Below are 25,891 nucleotides of genomic sequence, written 5' to 3'. Positions count from 1 at the left end.
AATAAGCTTGGCTTATTTACATGTATACTTGTTTGTTAATACTTGAGCATTGAATAACAACCCAAAACTAATAAAAATGTGTGCGAAGGAAGGATTACAATTTTAAAGAGAATATACAACACTATAGAACAAACTTAAGCTTTCCCAATAAAAACTGGGTAAATTGAATCCACTTAGTGCAGACGAAAATGACTTTGTTTCCTGCATTATCAGATTTTTTCTTGAATAATTTTTTGTGAGGAATGCTAGGGGGCTAGTATTTTTTGTGATTTATAACTATCAAGTAGCTATCAACGATAGTTTTAATGGTGTGAGATTTGTGTGAAATTTCATCCAATGGCTCACTTTTTTTTGCTGGTTACATGCTGGTCAGAATTTAACAAAGTTACTGCCCCTAGACTTTTCCATTTTTTGTTTCTAATGCACCTTAGGAGATTATTTACAGTAGCTAACATTGCACAATCTGAGACGAAAAAAATAAAATAAAATAAAAATAAATAAATTCTCAACATAGATAATCTCCAAGATTGCAAACTTTTATTCCCAAGTAGAGATAGAGGATGTTCTTCAATCTGGAGCAGCCGATGCAACGAGGCGGAAGCAAAGTTTATTATCTTAGATAAAACAACTCCGCTAGGTAGGTAATGGAGATTGTGAAAATATTAAATTCACTTCAAAATTTTTAATTTCACCTAAAATCTCTGTGTTTATCATATCATATCTTTTTGTTCTGTTTAAAATTTAGAACTCACTGCTTGAATCTTTTGTTTATTTATCTTATCTTATCTTATCTTAAATAAATAAAAGATATAGGCAGCGATTTTTAAATTTTTTATCTCTATATATATTTTAAATTTTTTGAAATTCTAACAATCTTCTTCAACTCGGTTGTGGCTGATCGTCCGGTGCTTCCTGTCTCCGCCTCCTCGCATCAACAGTTTTGTGCAGAGTGTGAAGAAAGCGATTGTTGTTACACACAAGTCGCATTAAAAATCTTCAACTTCAATCAATTTGTGTTGTCTGTCTTCATTCAAGTGGAGATGGTGGGGATCAAGAGAGATACTGTGCAGATGAGGAAAGCTGAGAAAAAAATTGCAAAGGGAAAGAAAGGTAATTATATCACCTCAGTTTTGGTCAGTTTTTTTGTTTTTTTTTTTTCAAAGTTAAGAGAGTTTCCAATTCTAAATCTTTAGGTGAAGATAGAAAGACTACGTTATTTGAACTATCGTTTCTTGGCGTTAATGTGTAAGTTATTACTTTAGTTTAATTCTTGATTGGAATGTTATTTTACAGGCAAAGAAAGATTCGATGAAATTGATGATGAAGAAACTCGTGTGGTACCATGGCCTAAGCTTATTAGAATTCGTGGTCCAATGACACTTGTCTCACGTCGCATTTCATGTCGCATGGAAAAATTAGAAAATAAAAAGTATGGTTTTTTTTTTCTTTCTCTTTTTTATTTAAAAAAAATATTTTATATGATACGTTTATTTTTTATATTTATTATTGTACATTTTTGTTTTCTTTTATTATTGAAGGGCTTGTGTTAGAGAGGAAGGATTATCGGCTTTTATTAAAATCTTTCACGACGGAGATCAAGAAGAAAATGAAGAAGTTCTAGACAGTATTTTGGAAAACTAGTAAGGCTATATACTATTAATTCTTGTTCAATTTTCCTAAATAGATTTGAATTATTAATGAGTGCTTTTTTTTACAGCTTCCTCACTTACTTGGACCAAATGTTAAATTGCCTTAAAAAAGGTTTGACTAAAGAGAAACAATTGGCTTCTCAAGCTCTTGGTTCGTCTTAAACTCTTTTTCTCAATCATAATAATATTTAATAGGCTTATTGACTTTTATTTTTCTTACTCAATAACTATGACCTAATTTGATGTTTTAATTTATATGAAAAATGAGTTCAGGGTTATTGGCAATATATGTTGTTGAGACTGAGAATGCAGATGAAATATACAGATACACAACTTCTCTAGTTACTGAATTGCTTCGAGTTCCCAACAAGGTATTTTAACATATAATTTCATAATGTTTTTTAAGTTGTTAATATTAATAAATAAATAGTTTTTCACTAAAATAAAATAAAAAAAATTATTATTTCTTCAAATACGATTTTTGAACTTTAATTCTTTAAATACGATTTTTTTTTTTTTTTGCATTTGGGCAAGTTACCTCTGGCAAACTTCACTTCAAATATATCATATTGAGTTTGAAAAGTTAACAATGGTAACTACTATCATCGTCTCTAGAGTACATGAGAGTACACAAAAGTATACAAGAATAAGTCGTATTTTATTTTTGGGAAATAGTTATTTTTTAAATTTATAATTAAAAAATTATTGTTAAATATGGCTTATTCTAGTGTACCTGTGTATCTTTTAAGACGATAATGGGTGTCATCGTTAAATATGACTTGTTTTTTTAAATTTATAATTAAAAAAAATCTTTGAAGAAGCCATCTATGTTGTCTTTGTATTTTTGTGTATTCCTATATACTGTTTGAAAATCTATATACTATTTTGGAGACGATGATATGGATTAAAAATGTAAATTTTACAAAATTTGAGTGAAATTTGCCAGAAATAAGACGAACAATATAATTTTTTATAGAGTTTGACGGAGTGTGGCGAATTTGCTCTAGAAAAAATCGTATTTGAAACATTAAAGTTCAAATATTGTGTTGAAAAAATAATATTTTTTATTTTATTTAAAAAAGAATTATAAATAAATAAACCAATAAATATAATATATGAAAAGATGTTTGAAATTTAATAAAATCCTAATCTCTATGCAGCTTTTGGAACCATGTGGCTTTATTGCGCTTATAGAGTGTTTGGCCATAGTCACATTTTTCTGTGCAAGCAATACAGTGGAAATTCAAGCAGCCATGCAAGTGATTTGGGAATATATTTGTCCTAAATCCAAGGTTGGTGTACGTATTTTTATTTACTCAAAAATCTTTAGTTAAATTTTTATTAATTGAAGTATGATCTGTTTTGTATATATTTATTATTACTTAGGAAGCTTTTCTTTTCTCTTCTTTCTTTTTTTTTTTTAGGCACATAAAAACCAAATCTCTGCTACTACTCTATCAACATTAATTTATAGTTGGATGTTTTTACTTACAAGAGTATATAGGTTGGAAATCATCTTCTGTTGGCAAGGGTAAGTCCATTAATTTTCTATCTTGTATAAGAGTTTTAATTTTGATGCATTAAAAATATAAAAATTAATTTTTTTAGATATGATAATACATAATTGGATAAGTTTAAAAGTTAATCATTTTTTATAATGTGATAATATATGATCGAATCTCTCTATAAAATTGTAAACTTTTTTGTAAAGGATGCTAAAGACTTAGCACGAAACTCAACCCAAATTCAAAACATATTTTGACAGGTTTGGGTTGTCATTTTTATCTGAAGTTATTTTCGAACTTGATCTATCCCGAAGTTATTTTTTATTATAAAAATATATATTTTAAAGTGAAATTAATAATGTCATATTATATTTTTATATTTCAATTAATATTTATTTAATTATATTGTATTGTTTTTATTTTAAAATAATTTATTTTGTATAAATATAATATAACATTTATTAAATTTAATTTTTAAAGTAAACTTTTATTTATATATACTAATTTTACATCGAATTCATCCAATTAATCCGATCTATTTCAAATTGTTTTCGAGTCGGGTCAAAATAGACCTGATATTTTGTTAGGAACGGGTTTAAATCTAATTAAACCAGACCTCGTCCATAAACCATCCTACTTCTTCGATACATGAAAATTAAATCCTCAATACAATCTTAATTGTCACAATTTAACTTTGCTTTAATTAATGATTCTTGATGCAGGGTAATTTCTTGGTTCTTGACATTACTCAAAGAAGATGCAACTTGCGTTGCTGCTGGTGAAGCATTAGCTTTGATATTTGAGTATGACAAAGTTGACAGATTTTTTGTTAAAACTGAAGAATTATTATCAGAGTCTTATGATGGATTAAGAAAATACATTAAAAACATCATTTTGAAGCAACTAGAGAGTACTTCAATGGAAGCTAAAACTGCACCTCCTCTGAAACAAATGTTCAACAATGCTGCTAGAACCGACTGGGACGTCTTAATGTACTTTAAGGAAGATAAACGTCCAAAATATTATGAAACATTTTATGAACAAAAATTAATTCTAACATCATGGTCTTCAATTACACAGGTATATTAAACAATACTTATTCATTGTTTACTTGGTCCTAGTTTGTTCTTGATTTTGATTTATTTCTAACATTTTTTCTCTTTTATGAATAGCTCAAATTCATCAAGAATTTTCTGGGAGAAGAAGAATTTTCAAATTATTTGATGGTTAGCTTTTAAAAAATCACTACATAATTAATAAATAACTCTTATTTATTATCAAGTATTTGATTTGTTTTTATCGTTGTTATATTAGGAAAACGAAGTCATTCAAGAATTATTTGCATTTGAACCTTATTATGAAGAGGAAGAAACTCCAACCCTATATGAACCTACCTTTGAAAAGGTTAGGAAAATGAGTTTTGTTTTTCTTGGATAAATTTAATTTTTGAATTTACTAATAATTTACTTCATTTCTAACAGATTGAGGCAAAGGTATATCTCCCTGGTACTCGAGGGAAAGATCCTGAACTATTAACAAAAAGTCAAATGAAGAAAGAGCGAGAACAGGTATAGTCAAACTTTTTTTACCGTCATATTAGTAAAAATAACTATTAAATTCATCTTTTTATTTACATATATTTTTTTTGCTTACTTTATCATTTCATGATTCTATCTTTCAGACAAAGTCAATTATTGATAAATCAAAGACCAAACTTATGAACAAAAAGCGCACATTTGCAGAGGTGATTTTTTCTTTTTCCACCGTGATCTTCTCCATATATGAAAATATGTTGATTAACTAATTTATACTTAAAACTTATTTTGTCTCAGGAGAGAAAAGGCAAGGGATATTTCGAAGAGGTTGAGAGTGCAGTATCTCTTTTTGGACTACTTTCTTAGTTTCTTTTTTCTAATTAATTAATATTTAATTTTGTACATGATTAACTTTGGAATAATCCTTTGAATTTTCAGTTATTGAGTATTGTTAGGTTAGTGATTTTTCTCATAATTAAGAATGCTGTAGTTATATTATACTCTTAAACAGTGACCCTGTAATTTAAGTCTTTAACCTTAATAGATTTTAAAATTTTAATTTGGTTCTTTCATGTTTTACTTAGCTTGTTTGAAGTTTCAAGAATCAATCTAATAATTTACCTTATTCGTAAGATTGTTAGATCAATTTCTTAATGCTCATTTTGGTCCTGTTCTCATCAACTCGGCTATTTTACATGTATATTTATTTGTGAATATTTGAACACTGAATAACAACTGAAACTAATAGAAATGTGTGTGAGGAAAGGATCACAATTCTAAAGAGAATATACAAAACTATAAAACAAACTTAAATACAAGTTTTTTTCCCAACAAAAATCGGGTAAACTGAATCCACTTGTTGAGTGCCTTTTATGAACTTCGTCTATCTTGTTCTGTTGTTAGGAGCACTTGATTTGTCAATGATGAAAATGACTTTGCTGCGTCTTGCATTTCTGTAGTTTTAACATTAATGCCCTGCCAAATCATAAGAGTGAAATGTGAAAAATGAAGAACATATTTCTCCACTTTTTTACTGATCCAGTGTTGATCAGCAGCATCTATTCTTAATATATAAAAGTAGGTACATAGGTTTACCCACATTACTTCTAAGTTATTTCTCTTCTTCTACTAACGTCATGTCAGCACCAATGCTTACTGGCAAAATTTTAGAATCCACCACTCAAATCTTGTCAAATCAACTTTTATTTTCACATAAAAAGACACAAAAAAAAAAACTAAAAAACACAATAAAAACCAACAAATTAACTTTTTCCAAGTCAATCCTTATTTCTAAAACAACAAAAACACAAATTAACATTTATGATTTACCCCAACAAAAAGCTCTCAAAACCAAAGAGCTTATTTTCTTTCTCAAACCCTCACCCTCTTAGCACTTCTCCGTACCAAGATCCTATTTCCTCCATCCTCTCCCAATCCCATGAGCCATTGTTTTTTTCTCAAAACAAATTGTACATCGAGATGTCCATCTCCGACGGAGCCGTATTGCATAAATTACAGAAACCAGTCAAACTCCATTCCTCCTCTTGTGGTTTCCTGCTAGAGCTCAATTCTTGGTCTCAGACCAACGTCACAATTCGGTGCCGCCAACGTAGGAAATTTGTCTCAAGTATCTTCCAAAAGATTTTCAACTTTGCCGTTTACTCTTCTCATTGTTCAATATCATTTTCAATAACCCTATTTATTTGTTATAAATAATAACATTTTAATTGTGAACTCATTGCAAGTAGCACAAGTTTATTTATTCCTCTTTTGTAAACGGTTCTGTCCAACACTCACAACCAAAATTAATGTGCATTTAAAATTATTGTTTCTTATATACTATCGATTGCAATATTTCATTATCAAATCATAAATTGTTATTTTACATGTGGAGTACTTCTTCCACAATTTACATTTACGTGTTCCTCTTTTTCAAATTGTTATTCCACATGTGCAGTATTGCTTCCACAATTTATTCCTCTTTTGTTTTTTTTTTTCAAAGTTAAGAGAGTTTCCAATTCTAAATCTTTAGGTGAAGATAGAAAGACTATGTTATTTGAACTATCGTTTCTTGGCGTTAATGTGTAAGTTATTACTTTAGTTTAATTCTTGATTGGAATGTTATTTTACAGGCAAAGAAAGATTCGATGAAATTGATGATGAAGAAACTCGTGTGGTACCATGGCCTAAGCTTATTAGAATTCGTGGTCCAATGACACTTGTCTCACGTCGCATTTCATGTCGCATGGAAAAATTAGAAAATAAAAAGTATGGTTTTTTTTTTCTTTCTCTTTTTTATTTAAAAAAATATTTTATATGATACGTTTATTTTTTATATTTATTATTGTACATTTTTGTTTTCTTTTATTATTGAAGGGCTTGTGTTAGAGAGGAAGGATTATCGGCTTTTATTAAAATCTTTCACGACGGAGATCAAGAAGAAAATGAAGAAGTTCTAGACAGTATTTTGGAAAACTAGTAAGGCTATATACTATTAATTCTTGTTCAATTTTCCTAAATAGATTTGAATTATTAATGAGTGCTTTTTTTTACAGCTTCCTCACTTACTTGGACCAAATGTTAAATTGCCTTAAAAAAGGTTTGACTAAAGAGAAACAATTGGCTTCTCAAGCTCTTGGTTCGTCTTAAACTCTTTTTCTCAATCATAATAATATTTAATAGGCTTATTGACTTTTATTTTTCTTACTCAATAACTATGACCTAATTTGATGTTTTAATTTATATGAAAAATGAGTTCAGGGTTATTGGCAATATATGTTGTTGAGACTGAGAATGCAGATGAAATATACAGATACACAACTTCTCTAGTTACTGAACTGCTTCGAGTTCCCAACAAGGTATTTTAACATATAATTTCATAATGTTTTTTAAGTTGTTAATATTAATAAATAAATAGTTTTTCACTAAAATAAAATAAAAAAAAATTATTATTTTTTCAAATACGATTTTTGAACTTTAATTCTTCAAATACGATTTTTTTTTTTTTTGCATTTGGGCAAGTTACCTCTGGCAAACTTCACTTCAAATATATCATATTGAGTTTGAAAAGTTAACAATGGTAACCATTATCATCGTCTCTAGAGTACATGAGAGTACACAAAAGTATACAAGAATAAGTCGTATTTTATTTTTGGGAAATAGTTATTTTTTAAATTTATAATTAAAAAAATCATTGTTAAATATGGCTTATTCTAGTGTACCTGTGTATCTTTTAAGACGATAATGGGTGTCATCGTTAAATATGACTTGTTTTTTTAAATTTATAATTAAAAAATATCTTTGAAGAAGCCATCTATGTTGTCTTTGTATTTTTGTGTATTCCTATATACTGTTTGAAGATCTATATACTATTTTGGAGACGATGATATGGATTAAAAATGTGGATTTTACAAAATTTGAGTGAAATTTGCCAGAAATAAGACGAACAATATAATTTTTTATAGAGTTTGACGGGGTGTGGCGAATTTGCTCTAGAAAAAATCGTATTTGAAACATTAAAGTTCAAATATTGTGTGGAAAAAATAATATTTTTTTTATTTTATTTAAAAAAAAATTATAAATAAATAAACCAATAAATATAATATATGAAAAGATGTTTGAAATTTAATAAAATCCTAATCTCTATGCAGCTTTTGGAACCATGTGGCTTTATTGCGCTTATAGAGTGTTTGGGCATAGTCACATTTTTCTGTGCAAGCAATACAGTGGAAATTCAAGCAGCCATGCAAGTGATTTGGGAATATATTTGTCCTAAATCCAAGGTTGGTGCACGTATTTTTATTTACTCAAAAATCTTTAGTTAAATTTTTATTAATTGAAGTATGATCTGTTTTGTATATATTTATTATTACTTAGGAAGCTTTTCTTTTCTCTTCTTTCTTTTTTTTTTTTTTTAAGGCACATAAAAACCAAGTCTCTGCTACTACTCTATCAACATTAATTTATAGTTGGATGTTTTTACTTACAAGAGTATATAGGTTGGAAATCATCTTCTGTTGGCAAGGGTAAGTCCATTAATTTTCTATCTTGTATAAGAGTTTTAATTTTGATGCATTAAAAATATAAAAATTAATTTTTTTAGATATGATAATACATAATTGGATAAGTTTAAAAGTTAATCATTTTTTATAATGTGATAATATATGATCGAATCTCTCTATAAAATTGTAAACTTTTTTGTAAAGGATGCTAAAGACTTAGCACGAAACTCAACCCAAATTCAAAACATATTTTGACAGGTTTGGGTTGTCATTTTTATCTGAAGTTATTTTCGAACTTGATCTATCCTGAAGTTATTTTTTATTATAAAAATATATATTTTAAAGTGAAATTAATAATGTCATATTATACTTTTATATTTCAATTAATATTTATTTAATTATATTGTATTGTTTTTATTTTAAAATAATTTATTTTGTATAAATATAATATAACATTTATTAAATTTAATTTTTAAAGTAAACTTTTATTTGTATATACTAATTTTACATCGAATTCATCCAATTAATCCGATCTATTTCGAATTGTTTTCGAGTCGGGCCAAAATAGACCTGATATTTTGTTAGGAACGGGTTTAAATCTAATTAAACCAGACCTCGTCCATAAACCATCCTACTTCTTCGATACATGAAAATTAAATTCTCAATACAATCTTAATTGTCACAATTTAACTTTGCTTTAATTAATGATTCTTGATGCAGGGTAATTTCTTGGTTCTTGACATTACTCAAAGAAGATGCAACTTGCGTTGCTGCTGGTGAAGCATTAGCTTTGATATTTGAGTATGATAAAGTTGACAGATTTTTTGTTAAAACTGAAGAATTATTATCAGAGTCTTATGATGGATTAAGAAAATACATTAAAAACATCATTTTGAAGCAACTAGAGAGTACTTCAATGGAAGCTAAAACTGCACCTCCTCTGAAACAAATGTTCAACAATGCTGCTAGAACCGACTGGGACGTCTTAATGTACTTTAAAGAAGATAAACGTCCAAAATATTATGAAACATTTTATGAACAAAAATTAATTCTAACATCATGGTCTTCAATTACACAGGTATATTAAACAATACTTATTCATTGTTTACTTGGTCCTAGTTTGTTTTTGATTTTGATTTATTTCTAACATTTTTTTTCTTTTATGAATAGCTCAAATTCATCAAGAATTTTCTGGGAGAGGAAGAATTTTCAAATTATTTGATGGTTAGCTTTTAAAAAATCACTACATAATTAATAAATAACTCTTATTTATTATCAAGTATATGATTTTTTTTTATCGTTGTTATATTAGGAAAACGAAGTCATTCAAGAATTATTTGCATTTGAACCTTATTATGAAGAGGAAGAAACTCCAACCCTATATGAACCTACCTTTGAAAAGGTTAGGAAAATGAGTTTTGTTTTTCTTGGATAAATTTAATTTTTGAATTTACTAATAATTTACTTCATTTCTAACAGATTGAGGCAAAGGTATATCTCCCTGGTACTCGAGGGAAAGATCCTGAACTATTAACAAAAAGTCAAATAAAGAAAGAGCGAGAACAGGTATAGTCAAAATTTTTTTACCGTCATATTAGTAAAAATAACTATTAAATTCATCTTTTTATTTACATATATTTTTTTTGCTTACTTTATCATTTCATGATTCTATCTTTCAGACAAAGTCAATTATTGATAAATCAAAGACCAAACTTATGAACAAAAAGCGCACATTTGCAGAGGTGATTTTTTCTTTTTCCACCGTGATCTTCTCCATATATGAAAATATGTTGATTAACTAATTTATACTTAAAACTTATTTTGTCTCAGGAGAGAAAAGGCAAGGGATATTTCGAAGAGGTTGAGAGTGCAGTATCTCTTTTTGGACTACTTTCTTAGTTTCTTTTTTCTAATTAATTAATATTTAATTTTGTACATGATTAACTTTGGAATAATCCTTTGAATTTTCAGTTATTGAGTATTGTTAGATTAGTGATTTTTCTCATAATTAAGTGTTACAGTTATATTATACTCTTAAATAGTGACCCTGTAATTTAAGTCTTTAACCTTAATAGATTTTAAAATTTTAATTTGGTTCTTTCATGTTTTACTTAGCTTGTTTGAAGTTTCAAGAATCAATCCAATAATTTACCTTATTCGGAAGATTGTTAGATCAATTTCTTAATGCTCATTTTGGTCCTGTTCTCATCAACTCGGCTATTTTACATGTATATTTATTTGTGAATATTTGAAGACTGAATAACAACCGAAACTAATAGAAATCTGTGTGAGGGAAGGATCACAATTTTAAAGAGAATATACAAAACTAAAAAACAAACTTAAATACAAGTTTTTTTCCCAACAAAAACCGGGTAAACTGAATCCACTTGTTCAGTGCCTTTTATGAACTTCGTCTATCTTGTTCTGCTGTTCGGAGCACTTGATTTGCCAATGATGAAAATGACTTTGCTGTGTCTTGCATTTCTGTAGTTTTAACATTAATGCCCTGCCAAATCATAAGAGTGAAATGTGAGAAATAAAGAACATACTTCTCCACTTTCTTACTGATCCAGTGTTGATCAGCAGCATTACTACCTAATTTTTTTGCACAGGTATGCTATGACTTGTAAGTCTTTACTTGAAAGCATAATAGTGTGTTATTTTAGGATAAATGTGCCAACCATGAACAGTCTTCGCCTCTGCAGCCAACTCTCACCCTTTCCTTATCATTTTTTATCTAGATAAGTTTCCTCCCTTCAGATATGAACATATTCCTTACCACCTCTTTGAACCGATTAATGATTGCAAACTTGGTTCCAACTTCAAATCTAGCCTCTCCAAATCCATACTCATCATTAAATACTGAAAATTCATGTCTATATCCCTCATCTTCTGAAGACATTGGTGTGTGAAGATCCTCTAATTCATACTGATAAATAGGGTCATCAACATCTAAATCCTCTTCATTTACATAAAGGCCGATTGGAGGCCTATCATTGGGCTGCATAGTAGGCACAACTTCTCTAGGATGTACAGCAGGCCTAGTTCCATTGGACTTTACAGTAGGTCCAGTTACTTTGGGCTTCACAATAGGCCTAATTCTTTTGGGCTTCACAGTAGACATAGTTCTTTTAGCATCACTCCACTTGCACTCCTTGGTCTAATTTCTTTTTTACTTCCACTTGACTATGTCTTTTTTACTTGCTTCACATTGACCTTTTTCTTTGGCACAACCTTCTCTTTTTCTTTGCATCCCATCATCTTTCTCATTAAAGCTAGAATAATCCTCATCTGAAATAGTTTCAAACACAATCGAAGTAGGTTTATACAGTTCGTCTTCTTCACTTTTATACCCATCATCTTCTGTTGATGATAATGACTAAAACTTCCCTCATGATGCTATCAACATCAAATGGATCATCAAATTCTTTCGCCCCTTTTCTGCAGCAGCATCTTATTTTCTTGTATTATTCATTATCTCTGACTCATCAACGGGGTGGTCGAAGTATATGTAAAATTCATCGGTGATTGAATTTCTTAACTTGTTCTCTCGAAGTTTATTAATTCCTTCATCTCCTCCCAGAATGTGCAATCCAGACTCAATATCACTGCTTGTTGGGTCATACCAATAAACTCGCATATAGGATGCATAACTCAGACCCTTAAATAATGTTACCAAATCCCCAAAATTCACGAAGTCTAAGTCCTTTTTCGAAAATTTTTCAAATTTTTCATTAACATACACAAGAGTTTTATTGGGTGTTATACTAAAATGGCCTTTGTGATGAAAAACAGAAACCGCATATATATCATTCATCTACATTATCAATAAATACATAAATCATGGATTAAATCCCTAGATCAAGTACTTGAAAATTTGAATCAATAAACTTCACATAATCTTTTCTTCTTCTTTTACACGAAAGAAAATATGCAATCACCCCTAAACCCAACCCCATGCATTATATTATCACAAACATTTAAATAACAATACACATAACTTCGAATATTATCCTTGCCTCGGTAGAAAATGGCAACTTCTTGACAGACAAAATTTGTCGTAACTTTCGTCAACCACAATGTACACTTAGCACAACACCACTTTCAAGTGGAAGAAGACATTCTTTTTTAAGGGAGAAAGACGCTATTTGTTTTTTGGTAGGGTTTTCTATAATAACTAAAGTTGGTTAGTTGGGTATGGGTATTATGGGGATTACGAAGAGGTGAAGTAAGATGGAGGATTGAGACGACGTCGTTTTGATGCATAAAGATCGATTTGTTCATTAATAATTTGTTCACTATCCACATTATCAACCAAAACGGACACCTCATCATTCTCCCCTCTAGGTCAGCACTTTCTGTTACCATTTTGAACCCCAACTTTACGGAAGAGTATAATTGTCACGCGTTCTATAAGGTGAGAAATTTAAATGTATTTTTCAATCTCGATGAATTAAAATATCCCGTCTAAAAAGGTTAGGGACCTATTTGTCTTTTACTATAATATTAAACTTAGAAGTTAATTTATAAAAAATATTGTATAATATATTTATTTGATTTGTTAATTTATATATGATTCAATAATATTATTATTCAATAAAAAATATACAAAGAAATATATCCTTTTAATATAGATAAATATGTTTAATCGTTATTTTATAATTTAATTGAATAATAATATGAATTAAATTTAATTGATTAAAAAGTTTAAAATTTTGTCTAGGAACATATCAAAATAATTTAAATTTTATAGGACAATTTAAAATAAAAAAATTAATCCAAAATTTAATAATTATAAAAATATAATTATACATAAATTAAACTATAAATAATAAAAATATTCAATTAAAATTTATTCATTTGATTTTATATTTTTATTTTTAGATAGTTATTTTTGTTTTTGTTTTTATTTTTAGGTTATATTTAAATACTATGATACAGTGTTGTTAGTTAAAATACAAATAGAATATTATTAATATTTTGATAATTAAAAATGATATTTAATTTTATAATTTTATATTTCGTGAATTATGACAATATATATTTTTAATAATATTATTACAACTAAATAATATTAAAAAATATAAATTATTAAAAAAATGATAATGTTATTTTTTTAAGTCTCTTTCTATACATATACAATAATACAATATACAATAAATTCCTAAATTAATCAACCGCAAAAAAGATGTCTTTGTTATGGTAAGTACAAAGGATGTGGATGCCCATTTTTCATAAAGTTCAAGATTTCAAGAGAGATTTCATTTAATAAGGTTTGACAAAGTAACCTTATGTATGTATATAAATAGAGGCTTTGCCTCCAACAAAAGATATAACAAGCAATAAACTATTCTCTCTCTTCCTTATGTTACAATACTTCTCTCTCTCTATATTTCTACTACAATTCTCTCTCTTCCTTTATTTTACAAGTATTTTAAATATTCTTTTCTATTACTCTTTATATATAATATTAATAAATATATTAATCATTTTATTATATTGAAATAGTAATTGTGGTACTAGAGTCTTCTACTTATACTTCTTTATTTTATATTTATTTTACAACACGTTATCAGTACGAGACTCTGATCAAATTTTTAGGAAGACTCAGGTAACAAATTTTCATTATGTCGAAACTCTCTCATCTTGAATTCAATGCTCTTGATATATCTGGAAATAATTATTTATCATGGATATTAGATGCTGAAATTCATCTTGATTCAATGGATCTTGAAGATACCATTAAGGCTGAAAATAATACATCCCAAAAGGATATAGCCAAAGCCATAATTTTCCTTCGTCGTCATCTTGACGTATGATTGAAAAATGAATATCCCACATTAAAAGATCCTGCAGATCTGTGGAAAGACCTTGAAGAAAGGTACAATCATGTGATACTTCCTCAAGCCCGATATGTTAGAGAAAATTTTTTCGACCTTCCATGTCTCGAATGTGCTCCTGCAGCAGCAGTATCAAGAAAAAGAATTTAAAAATATTATGAGTTAATTTCTTGCTTTCTTGTTGCTGAACGCAACAATGAGTTACTTTTGAGAAATCATGAAGCGCGCCCAGCTGGTGCCGCCCCATTTCCTGAAGTAAATGCGGCAAATCATAACCCTAGAAGAGGTAAATGGCAAGATTTTGATGACAAGAAAAATTATGTAAGAAAAATGAATTATGTTCACAAGAAAGGATCTCACCAGAAGTGGGATAAAGAAAGAAATAATGGGTAAAGTATATCAAATGAGGATAAATGCTTCCGTTGTGGTGGAAAGGGCCATTGGTCACGTACCTGTCGTACCCCAAGGCACCTAGTTGATCTTTATCAAGCATCCTTGAAAAGGGACGACAAAGAAAAGGAAACAAATTTTGTTTCAAATAATGAAAATTCCACCACTCATTATGATGTATCTAATTTCTTTAAGGATTCTGAAGGAGATATTGACTATTTGATCAATGATGGAATAATTTAATATGTGTTTGTTAAGCATTCATGTGAATAATTTTTACTGTGCATATATTTTTGCTCATTTTATTATTATTATTATTTTTTGAAGAAAAATGGCAAGGACATATTCTGAAGATATTTGCCTTGCGGATAGTGCAAGTTCGCACACTATTCTTAAAAGTACTATATATTTTACCCATCTTGTGCCAAAAGAAGAGTATGTTAATACTATTATTGGCTCAGGCAATGTGATAGAAGGCTCCGGAAGAGCTATAATTTTGTTTCCTGGAGGAACAAAATTTATAATAAATAATGCACTATTATCTACCAAGTCTCTGAGGAACTTGTTGAGTTTCAAAGATATTCGCCGAAATGGATATCATATTGAGACAATGAATGAGGGAAATCATGAGTATTTATGTATTACAACTCATGATTCAAATAAGAAAGTTATATTAGAAAAATTACCCTCACTTTCATCTGGATTGTATTATACCAAGATTAGTGCAATTGAATCACATGCCATTGTAAACCAGAAGTTTACTAGCCCAAATGAATTCATAACTTGGCATGATAGATTGGGTCATCCAGGAACAACCATGATGAGGAGAATTATTGAAAACTCTCATGGACATTCACTAAAGAACCAGAAGATTCTTAAATCTAGTGAATTTTGTTGTGCTGCATGTTCTCAAGGGAAGTTAATTTTAAGGCCATCAACAGTAAAGGTTGGATTTGAGTCCCCTGAATTCCTAGAAAGGATTCAAGTTGATATATGTGGACCTATTCATCCACCATGTGGATCTTTTAGATATTTTATGGTCCTAATAGACGCATCTTCAAGATGGTCACATGTGTGCTTATTATCTTATCGCAACCTGGCGTTTGTGAGATTACTGGCTCAAATTATTCGATTAAAAGCACAATTTCCAGAAAATCCAATCAAAGCAATTCGTCTTGATAATGCTGGTGAATTTACTTCCCAAGCATTTGATGCTTATTGTATGGCTAATGAAATAAGTGTTGAACATCCAGTAGTTTATGTTCACACACAAAATGGGTTAGCAGAATCACTTATTAAACGCCTCCAATTGATTGCTAGACCATTACTTACGAGAACAAATCTCCCAACTTCGGTTTGGGGGCATGCTATTTTACATGCCGCAGCACTTATTCGTTTGAGGCCAACGAGTTACCATCGGTTCTCTCTTATGCAATTAGCTTTTGGCCAGCAGCCAAATGTCTCCCATTTAAGAATATTTGGGTGTGCGATATATGTTCCCATTGCACCACCTAATCGTACCAAAATGGGACCCCAAAGAAAATTGGGGATATATGTTGGATATGATTCTCCCTCTATAGTGAAGTATCTTGAGATACAAACGGGAGATGTATTTAAAGCCCGGTTTGCGGATTGTCATTTTGATGAATCAAAATTTCCAACATTAGGGGGAGAGAATAAGCTTCCTGAAAAGGAACTTAATTGGAATGCATCATCGTTGATGCATTTAAATCCTCGATCAGGGCAATGTGAACTAGAAGTTCAAAAGATTATACATTTGCAAAAAATAGCAAATGAATTGCCTGATGCATTTTCCAATACAAAGAGGGTAACCAAATCTTATATACCAGCGGAAAATGCCCCAATTCGAATTGATGTCCCAGTAGGACAAGTAGCCACTGAAGCAAATTCACGCCAGAAGCGTGGCAGGGCGAAAAATGCCCCAATTCGAATTGATGTCTCAGTAGGACAAATAGCCACTGAAGCAAATATACGCCAGAAGTGTGGCAGGCCTGTCGGTTCCAAAGATAAAAATCCTCGAAAGAGAAAAGAGGTAAATATTTCTGTTGAAAAAGGCATAGTAAAGACACCTGCAGTTGTCCAAAATTCTGATATAACGCCAGAAGACGTTCAGGTACCTGAAAATTGTGAAAATGATGAGATCTCGATAAATTATGTCTTTACAGGAGAGAAATGGGACCGAAATAAGACAATTGTCAATGAAATATTTGCATATAATGTGACATTGAATATCATGCATGAAAGTAAGGATCTTGAGCCAAGATCAGTCGAAGAATGTCGACAAAGGAATGATTGGCCAAAATGGAAAGAGGCCATGAAGGCTGAATTAGACTCACTTGCAAAATGTGAAGTCTTCGGACCTGTAGTCCGTACACCAGAAGATGTAAAACCTGTTGGATACCGGTGGGTGTTTGTGAAAAAACGAAATGAGAAAAATTAAGTTGTGTGCTATAAAGCCCGACTTGTGGCACAAGGTTTTTTACAAAGGCCCGGTATAGATTATGAAGAAACGTATTTCCCTGTAGTGGATGCGATAACATTGCGTTATTTGGTCAGTTTATGTGCATATCATAAACTGCATATGCATTTAATGGATGTGGTAACAGCCTATTTATACGGCTCATTAGATCGGGATATCTATATGAAAGTCCCTGAAGGACAAAAGATATCTAAACCATCCAATGAATATTCGCAAGGTTATACTCAGTTAAATTACAAAGATCTTTATATGGTCTAAAGCAATCTGGACGAATGTGGTATAATCGTCTTACTGAGTATCTGGCCAAAAATGGATTCAAAAATGATGATATTTGTCCATGTGTTTTCATAAAGAAATCCGCATCTGTCTGGATTCATTATAATTGCTATGTATGTTGATGATTTAAATATCATTGGGACTCCTGAAGAGATTTCAACAATTATAAAAACTCTGAAAGAAGAGTTTGAGATGAAAGATCTTGGAAGGACTAAATTTTGTCTCGGCCTGCAGATCGAGCATACAAAAAATGGGATCTTTATTCATCAAGCGACATACACAGAGAAGATCTTGAAAAGATTTTATATGGATAAGTCACATCCATTAAGTACCCCAATGATTGTAAGATCTTTAGATGTGGAAAAGGATCAATTCCGTCCTAAAGAAGAAAATGAAGATATCCTTGGTCCTGAAGTACCATATCTTAGTGCCATTGGAGCGCTAATGTATCTTGCTAATAATACGCGACCCGATATATCATTTGCTGTGAATTTACTAGCAAGATATAGTTCCTCTCCAACCAGAAGACATTGGAGTGGAATCAAACAGATCTTTCGATATCTTCATGGAACGGTTGATATGGGATTGTTTTATCCCTATGGATCCAAGTCACAATTAGTTGGCTATGCAGATGCTGGATATTTGTCTGATCCACATAAAGGGAGATATCAAACAGGATACCTATTCACATATGGTGGTACAGCTATATCATGGAGGTCCACGAAACAGACGATAGCAGCAACCTCCTCTAATCATGCTGAAATACTAGCAATTCATGAAGCTAGTCGCGAGTGTTTTTGGCTAAGAAGCCTGATTCAATATATTCTGTCGTAATGTGGATTGATTGATCATAAGATAGCTCCAACTGTCCTGTTTGAAGATAATACAGCATGCATTGCTCAGCTTAAAGGCGGATACATCAAAGGTGATAGAACAAAGTATATCTCTCCCAAATTCTTCTTCACTCATGATCTTCAAAATCAAGGGACAATTGATGTCCAACAGATTCGCTCAAGTGACAATCTGGCAGATTTATTTACAAAGTCACTCCTAAAATCCTCCTTTGAAAGATTGGTACATGAGATTGGGATGCGCCAATTTCGAGACATTAAATGATGTCGGCAAGAGGGGGAGACTGTACTCTTTTTTCCTTAGTCAGGTTTTTTTTTCATTGGGTTTTTCTTGACAAGGTTTTTAATGAGGCAGTCCCCATCACAAAGGATATTGTACTCTTTTTCCTTCACTAAGGTTTTTCCCACAGGGTTTTCCTTTAGTAAGGTTTTAATGAGGCAATAATCCTAAATGGTCATTCAAGGGGGAGTGTTATGATAAGTACAAAGGATGTGGATGCCCATTTTCCATAAAGTTCAAGTTTTTAAGAGAGATTTCATTTAATAAGGTTTGACAAAGTAACCTTATGTATGTATATAAATAGAGGCTTTGCCTCTAACGAAAGATATAACAAGTAATAAACTATTCTCTCTCTTCCTTATGTTACAATACTTCTCTCTCTATATTTCTACTACAATTCTCTCTCTTCCTTTATTTTACAAATATTTTAAATACTCTTTTCTATTATTCTTTATATATAATATTAATAAATATATTAATCATTTTATTATATTGAAATAGTAATTGTAGTACTAGAATCTTCTACTTATACTTCTTTATTTTATATTTATTTTACAACAGTTTTAAATTAATTGAAATAAAAACTTTTAATTTAATCTCATCATGAAACAATATGGTGTACCCATTTTACCCTTGTTGTTTTCGGTCTTAGCTTCCCCAGTGCTTATTGATGATGGTTCTGAAAGTGAAAACCGACCTGTTCCTTTAAACGACGCCGTTTTGCTATTTCATCAAAAGGGTTTCTGAATTCAAACCCAAAAACTAGTCTCTCCCCTTTCACTCTCACACTGTCACGCAGAAACCACTAGCCTCCATAGCGCCGCCGTTCATCTCACCGTCGCCGCCTGGTTCGTTGTGGTCGTTCCCCAATCCTCCTGGTTCGTTGTTCTCGAAGGTCCTCCCCTCGCTCGCCCAACACCAGTGTCTCCAGGTCCTGCTCCGCATCTCTTCGCTCGTCGTCCGTCCATCGTGTTCGTCGCCGGCTCGCCAGTGTTCGTTGCCAGCTTCCTGTCGTCCGTCGATCTCCCTCAAATCTCTGCTCCCTGCCCTCGCCGAAGGTAACGCCAGGATGCACTAGAATTGTTCAGTGCTTTGTTCTTGGTTGATTGGCTTTGCTCACTGCTTGTTCTTAGTTGATTATTTTTGTTACTGGCTTACTGCTTGATGATAAATTGATACTGATTCACTGTTCATCCTTGCTTGTTCTTGGTTGATTAGTTATGCTCACTGCTTGAAAATAAACTTGTTCTTGGTTGATTAACTCTTGTTATTGTGCTGAGCTTGTTAATTTTTGTGTTGACCTTGTTAAAATTGTTTTGAAAACTTTGTTAATCTTAATGGCATCCAAACAAACACTGATGGATTACATTTAAGTCTTAAAATTGTATATGGTAAAACTCATTTTAATAAAAACTATGCAATTTTTTATTTTTTATCACTGACACTACTGCTGTTCTTAGATTGATAAGCTTCCGTTTCCGAAAACTCCTCCACCGTGATGCCTTCATCATCGTCAATATCTCAGGACCTGTACCCTTTCAGCCTCAAGCTATGGTGGCGATACCTAATTGCTCGTTCCGAATCTCCCTTCAAGAACCCTCAAAGCCCTTCCAGGTTCCTACAAGCTCTGGCACGCTTACCTCCGCGAGCGCCTCGATCTCGTTCGAAACCTCCCAATACGACACTCTCAAGTCTCAACAACACTTTCGAGCGTGCTCTCGTCACTATGCACAAGATGCCTTGAATCTGGATCATGTACCTCCAAACCCTAACCCACCAGAAGCTTCTAACAAGAACCAGGAGAACTTTCGATCGATGGTCTCTTTTCGTGAGTCAGAAGGGTGTGCCCATAGAGACTTCTCTTCGGGTTTATCGTAGGTACTTGAAGTATGATCCTTCTCAAGTTTTTGGTGAATTCTTGCTTGTGGTTTTGAATGATGGCACGTTTTTCTCGATTAAGGGGAAGACTAGGCATAGATTGTGGTTGGAGCTGTGTGAATTGCTCACTAGGATGCCATAATTAGGAAGTTCACTGATGAGTTTGGCAGGTTGTGGACTTCGTTGGCCGAGTATTATATTAGGAGGGGTTTGCACGAGAAGGCAAGGGATGTCAACTGTTGTGACTGTTTGAGGAGAGCATGCTTGCTTACAAGATGGAGGAGATGGGAATGAGTGACGAGGAGGAAGAAGATAATGGTGAAGAAAACTGTTTTGGAGATGGGGAAGAGGAGGATGTTCGGTTTAAAGGGACAAGAATGACATTGACTTGAGGTAATGGAGATTGTGAAAATATTAAATCACTTGAAAAATTTTAATTTCACCTAAAATCTGTGTTTATCATATCGTATCTTTTTGTTCTGTTTAAAATCTAAAACTCACTGCTTGAATTTTTAATTTATTTATCTTATCTTATCTTAAATAAATAAAAGATTCAGGTAGTGATTTTTAAATTTTTTATCTCTATATATATTAAGATAATACCCGGCTGTCCGCCATGTTTTGAAATTCTGAAAATCTTCTTCAACCTCGCATCTTCAGTGTTGCAAGAAAACTTCCATTGCCGTCCTACTCAGCGCTAAATCGGCGACGTTCGAAGAAGAAAGTTTTCAACGTCTTATTGTGCAGAGTGTGAAGAAAGCGATTGTTGTTACACACAAGTCGCATTAAAAATCTTCAACTTCAATCAATTTGTGTTGTCTGTCTTCATTCAAGTGGAGATGGTGGGGATCAAGAGAGATAGTGTGCAGACGAGGAAAGCTGCGAAAAAAATTGGAAAGGGAAAGAAAGGTAATTATATCATCTCAGTTTTGGTCTAATTCTACAGAATTTTATCCTTTTATTAATTTGTGAGTTTTTTTTGTTGTTTTTCAAAGTTAAGAGAGTTTCCAACTCTAAATCTTTAGGTGAAGATAGAAAGACTATGTTATTTAAACTATAGTTCTTTGGCGTTAATGTGTGAGTTATTACTTTAGTTTAATTCTTGATTGGAATGTTATTTTACAGGCAAAGAAAGATTCGATGAAATTGATGATGAAGAAACTCGTGTGGTACCATGGCCTAAGCTTCTTATATCTCGTGGTCCAACCACAATTGTCTCACGTCGCATCTCTTGTCGCATGGAAAAATTAGAAAATAAAAAGTATGGCTTTTTCTTCTTTTTCTTTTTTATTTAAAAAAAATATTTTATATGATACGTTTATTTTTTATATTTATTATTGTACATTTTTGTTTCCTTTTATTATTGAAGGGCTTGTGTTAGAGAGGAAGGATTATCGGCTTTTATTAAAATCTTTCACGACGGAGATCAAGAAGAAAATGAAGAAGTTCTAGACAGTATTTTGGAAAACTAGTAAGGCTATATAATATTAATTCTTGTTCAATTTTCCTAAATAGATTTGAATTATTAATGAGTGCCTTTTTTTACAGCTTCCTCACTTACTTGGACCAAATGTTAAATTGCCTTAAAAAAGGTTTGACTAAAGAGAAACAATTGGCTTCTCAAGCTCTTGGTTCGTCTTAAACTCTTTTTCTCAATCATAATAATATTTAATAGGCTTATTGACTTTTATTTTTCTTACTCAATAACTATGACCTAATTTGATGTTTTAATTTATATGAAAAATGAGTTCAGGGTTATTGGCAATATATGTTGTTGAGACTGAGAATGCAGATGAAATATACAGATACACAACTTCTCTAGTTACTGAACTGCTTCGAGTTCCCAACAAGGTATTTTAACATATAATTTCATAATGTTTTTTAAGTTGTTAATATTAATAAATAAATAGTTTTTCACTAAAATAAAATAAAAAATTATTATTTTTTCAAATACGATTTTTGAACTTTAATTCTTCAAATACGATTTTTTTTTTTGTATTTGGGCAAGTTACCTCTGGCAAACTTCACTTCAAATATATCATATTGAGTTTGAAAAGTTAACAATGGTAACAATTATCATCGTCTCTAGAGTACACGAGAGTACACAAAAGTATACAAGAATAAGTCGTATTTTATTTTTGAGAAATACTTATTTTATAAATTTATAATTAAAAAAATCATTGTTAAATATGGCTTATTTTAGTGTACCTGTGTATCTTTTAAGACGATAATGGATGTCATCGTTAAATATGACTTGTTTTTTTAAATTTATAATTAAAAAAAAAATCCTTGAAGAAGCCATCTATGTTGTCTTTGTATTTTTGTGTACTCCTATATACTGTTTGAAGATCTATATACTATTTTGGAGACGATGATATGGATTAAAAATGTGGATTTTACAAAATTTAAGTGAAATTGGCCGGAAATAACACGAACAATATAATTTTTTATAGAGTTCGACGGGGTGTGGCGAACTTGCTCTAAAAAAAAATAGTATTTGAAACATTAAAGTTCAAATATTGTGTTGAAAAAATAATATTTTTTTATTTTATTTAAAAAAAATTATAAATAAATAAACCAATAAATATAATATATGAAAAGATGTTTGAAATTTAATAAAATCCTAATCTCTATGCAGCTTTTGGAACCATGTGGCTTTATTGCGCTTATAGAGTGTTTGGGCATAGTCACATTTTTCTGTGCAAGCAATACAGTGGAAATTCAAGCAGCCATGCAAGTGATTTGGGAATATATTTGTCCTAAATCCAAGGTTGGTGCACGTATTTTTATTTACTCAAAAATCTTTAGTTAAATTTTTATTAATTGAAGTATGATCTGTTTTGTATATATTTATTATTACTTAGGAAGCTTTTCTTTTCTCTTCTTTCTTTTTTTTTTTTTAGGCACTTAAAAACCAAGTCTCTGCTACTACTCTATCAACATTAATTTATACTTGGATGTTTTTACTTACAAGAGTATATAGGTTGGAAATCATCTTCGCTTGGCAAGGGTAAGTCCATTAATTTTCTATTTTGTATAAGAGTTTTAATTTTGATGCATTGAAAATATAAAAATTAATTTTTTTAGATATGATAATACATAATTGGATAAGTTTAAAAGTTAATCATTTTTTATAATGTGATAATATATGATCGAATTTCTATGTAAAATTATAAACTTTTTTGTAAGGATGCTAATGACTTAGCACGAAACTCAACCCAGATCCAAAATATATTTTGACAGGTTTGGGTTTGTCATTTTTATCTGAAGTTATTTTTGAATTTGATCTGTCCCGAAGTTATTTTTTATTATAAAAATATATATTTTAAAGTGAAACTAATAATGTCATATTATACTTTTATATTTGAATTAATATTTTTTATATTATATGGTATTATTTTTATTTTAAAATAATTTATTTTGTATAAATATAATATAAAATTTATTCAATTTAATTTTTAAAGTAAAATTTTATTTGTATATACTAATTTTACATCGAATTCATCTAGTTAATTCGATCTATTTCGAATTGTTTTTGAGTCGGGCCAAGATAGACCTGATACTTTTCTAGGAGTGGGTTTAAATCTACTTAAACCAGACCTCGCCTATAAACCACCCTACTTCTTCGATACATGAAAATTAAATCCTCAATACAATCTTAATTGTCATAATTTAACTTTGCTTTAATTAATGATTTTTGATGCAGGGTAATTTCTTGGTTCTTGACATTACTCAAAGAAGATGCAACTTGCGTTGCTGCTGGTGAAGCATTAGCTTTGATATTTGAGTATGATAAAGTTGACAGATTTTTTGTTAAAACTGAAGAATTATTATCAGAGTCTTATGATGGATTAAGAAAATACATTAAAAACATCATTTTGAAGCAACTAGAGAGTACTTCAATGGAAGCTAAAACTGGACCTCCTCTGAAACAAATGTTCAACAATGCTGCTAGAACCGACTGGGACGTCTTAATGTACTTTAAGGAAGATAAACGTCCAAAATATTATGAAACATTTTATGAACAAAAATTAATTCTAACATCATGGTCTTCAATTACACAGGTATATTAAACAATATTTATTCATTGTTTACTTGGTCCTAGTTTGTTCTTGATTTTGATTTATTTCTAACACTTTTTTCTCTTTTATGAATAGCTCAAATTCATCAAGAATTTTCTGGGAGAAGAAGAATTTTCAAATTATTTGATGGTTAGCTTTTAAAAAATCACTACATAATTAATAAATAACTCTTATTTATTATCAAGTATTTGATTTTTTTTATCGTTGTTATATTAGGAAAACGAAGTCATTCAAGAATTATTTGCATTTGAACCTTATTATGAAGAGGAAGAAACTCCAACCCTATATGAACCTACCTTTGAAAAGGTTAGCAAAATGAGTTTTGTTTTTCTTGGATAAATTTAATTTTTGAATTTACTAATAATTTACTTCATTTCTAACAGATTGAAACAAGGGTATATCTCCCTGGTACTCGAGGGAAAGATCCTGAACTATTAACAAAAAGTCAAATAAAGAAAGAGCGAGAACAGGTATAGTCAAACTTTTTTTTACCGTCATATTAATAAAAATAACTATTAAACTCATCTTTTTATTTACATATATATATATTTTTTGTGTTACTTTATTATTTCATGATTCTATCTTTCAGACAAAGTCAATTATTGATAAATCGAAGACCAAACTTATGAATAAAAGGCGCACATTTGCAGAGGTGATTTTTTCTTTTTCCACCATGATCTTCTCCATATATGAAAATATGTTGATTAACTAATTTATACTTAAACCTTATTTTGTCTCAGGAGAGAAAAGGCAAGGGATATTTCCAAGAGGTTGTGAGTGCAGTATCTCTGTTTGGACTACTTTCTTAGTTTCTTTTTTCTAATTAATTAATATTTAATTTTGTACATGATAAACTTTGGAATAATCCTTTGGATTTTCAGTTATTGAGTATTGTTAGATTAGTGATTTTTCTCATAATTAAGAGTGTTACAGTTATATTATACTCTTAAATAGTGACCCTGTAATTTAAGTCTTTAACCTTAATAGATTTTAAAATTTTAATTTGGTTCTTTCATGTTTTACTTAGCTTGTTTGAAGTTTCAAGAATCAATCCAATAATTTACCTTATTCGGAAGATTGTTAGATCAATTTCTTAATGCTCAT

The 25,891-nt window shown here is 30.5% G+C and overlaps 3 protein-coding genes across 3 annotated transcripts; all 3 read left to right on the top strand.

The window, feature by feature from the left end:
- Nucleotides 1-351: 351 nt before the first annotated feature.
- On the top strand, nucleotides 352-5,265 carry LOC112783454 (uncharacterized). Its single transcript, XM_025826411.3, has 14 exons — nucleotides 352-637; nucleotides 939-1,110; nucleotides 1,294-1,429; nucleotides 1,539-1,640; nucleotides 1,718-1,800; nucleotides 1,923-2,020; nucleotides 2,810-2,941; nucleotides 3,074-3,180; nucleotides 3,877-4,234; nucleotides 4,327-4,380; nucleotides 4,469-4,558; nucleotides 4,636-4,722; nucleotides 4,836-4,898; nucleotides 4,987-5,265. The coding sequence occupies exons 2-14, from the start codon at nucleotides 1,041-1,043 to the stop codon at nucleotides 5,053-5,055; spliced, it is 1,449 nt and encodes a 482-aa protein (XP_025682196.1). The 5' UTR covers nucleotides 352-637; nucleotides 939-1,040; the 3' UTR covers nucleotides 5,056-5,265.
- Nucleotides 5,266-8,502: 3,237 nt separating this feature from the next.
- Nucleotides 8,503-10,709, top strand: LOC112783622 (uncharacterized). The gene is made up of 7 exons (XM_025826654.3): nucleotides 8,503-8,714; nucleotides 9,411-9,768; nucleotides 9,861-9,914; nucleotides 10,003-10,092; nucleotides 10,170-10,256; nucleotides 10,370-10,432; nucleotides 10,521-10,709. Exons 1-7 carry the CDS (start codon nucleotides 8,662-8,664, stop codon nucleotides 10,587-10,589), a joined length of 774 nt encoding a protein of 257 aa, XP_025682439.1. The 5' UTR covers nucleotides 8,503-8,661; the 3' UTR covers nucleotides 10,590-10,709.
- Nucleotides 10,710-19,521: 8,812 nt separating this feature from the next.
- On the top strand, nucleotides 19,522-25,789 carry LOC112786092 (uncharacterized). The gene is made up of 16 exons (XM_025829512.3): nucleotides 19,522-19,885; nucleotides 20,288-20,705; nucleotides 20,876-21,098; nucleotides 21,366-21,614; nucleotides 21,831-21,966; nucleotides 22,075-22,176; nucleotides 22,254-22,336; nucleotides 22,459-22,556; nucleotides 23,344-23,475; nucleotides 23,609-23,715; nucleotides 24,412-24,769; nucleotides 24,863-24,916; nucleotides 25,004-25,093; nucleotides 25,171-25,257; nucleotides 25,377-25,439; nucleotides 25,528-25,789. The coding sequence occupies exons 4-16, from the start codon at nucleotides 21,545-21,547 to the stop codon at nucleotides 25,594-25,596; spliced, it is 1,449 nt and encodes a 482-aa protein (XP_025685297.1). The 5' UTR covers nucleotides 19,522-19,885; nucleotides 20,288-20,705; nucleotides 20,876-21,098; nucleotides 21,366-21,544; the 3' UTR covers nucleotides 25,597-25,789.
- Nucleotides 25,790-25,891: the final 102 nt, after the last annotated feature.

The sequence above is a fragment of the Arachis hypogaea genome, chromosome 20, assembly GCF_003086295.3.
Source record: "Arachis hypogaea cultivar Tifrunner chromosome 20, arahy.Tifrunner.gnm2.J5K5, whole genome shotgun sequence".
NCBI classification, from domain to species: Eukaryota; Viridiplantae; Streptophyta; class Magnoliopsida; order Fabales; family Fabaceae; genus Arachis; species Arachis hypogaea.
This window is presented reverse-complemented; position numbering and strand designations above follow the sequence as displayed.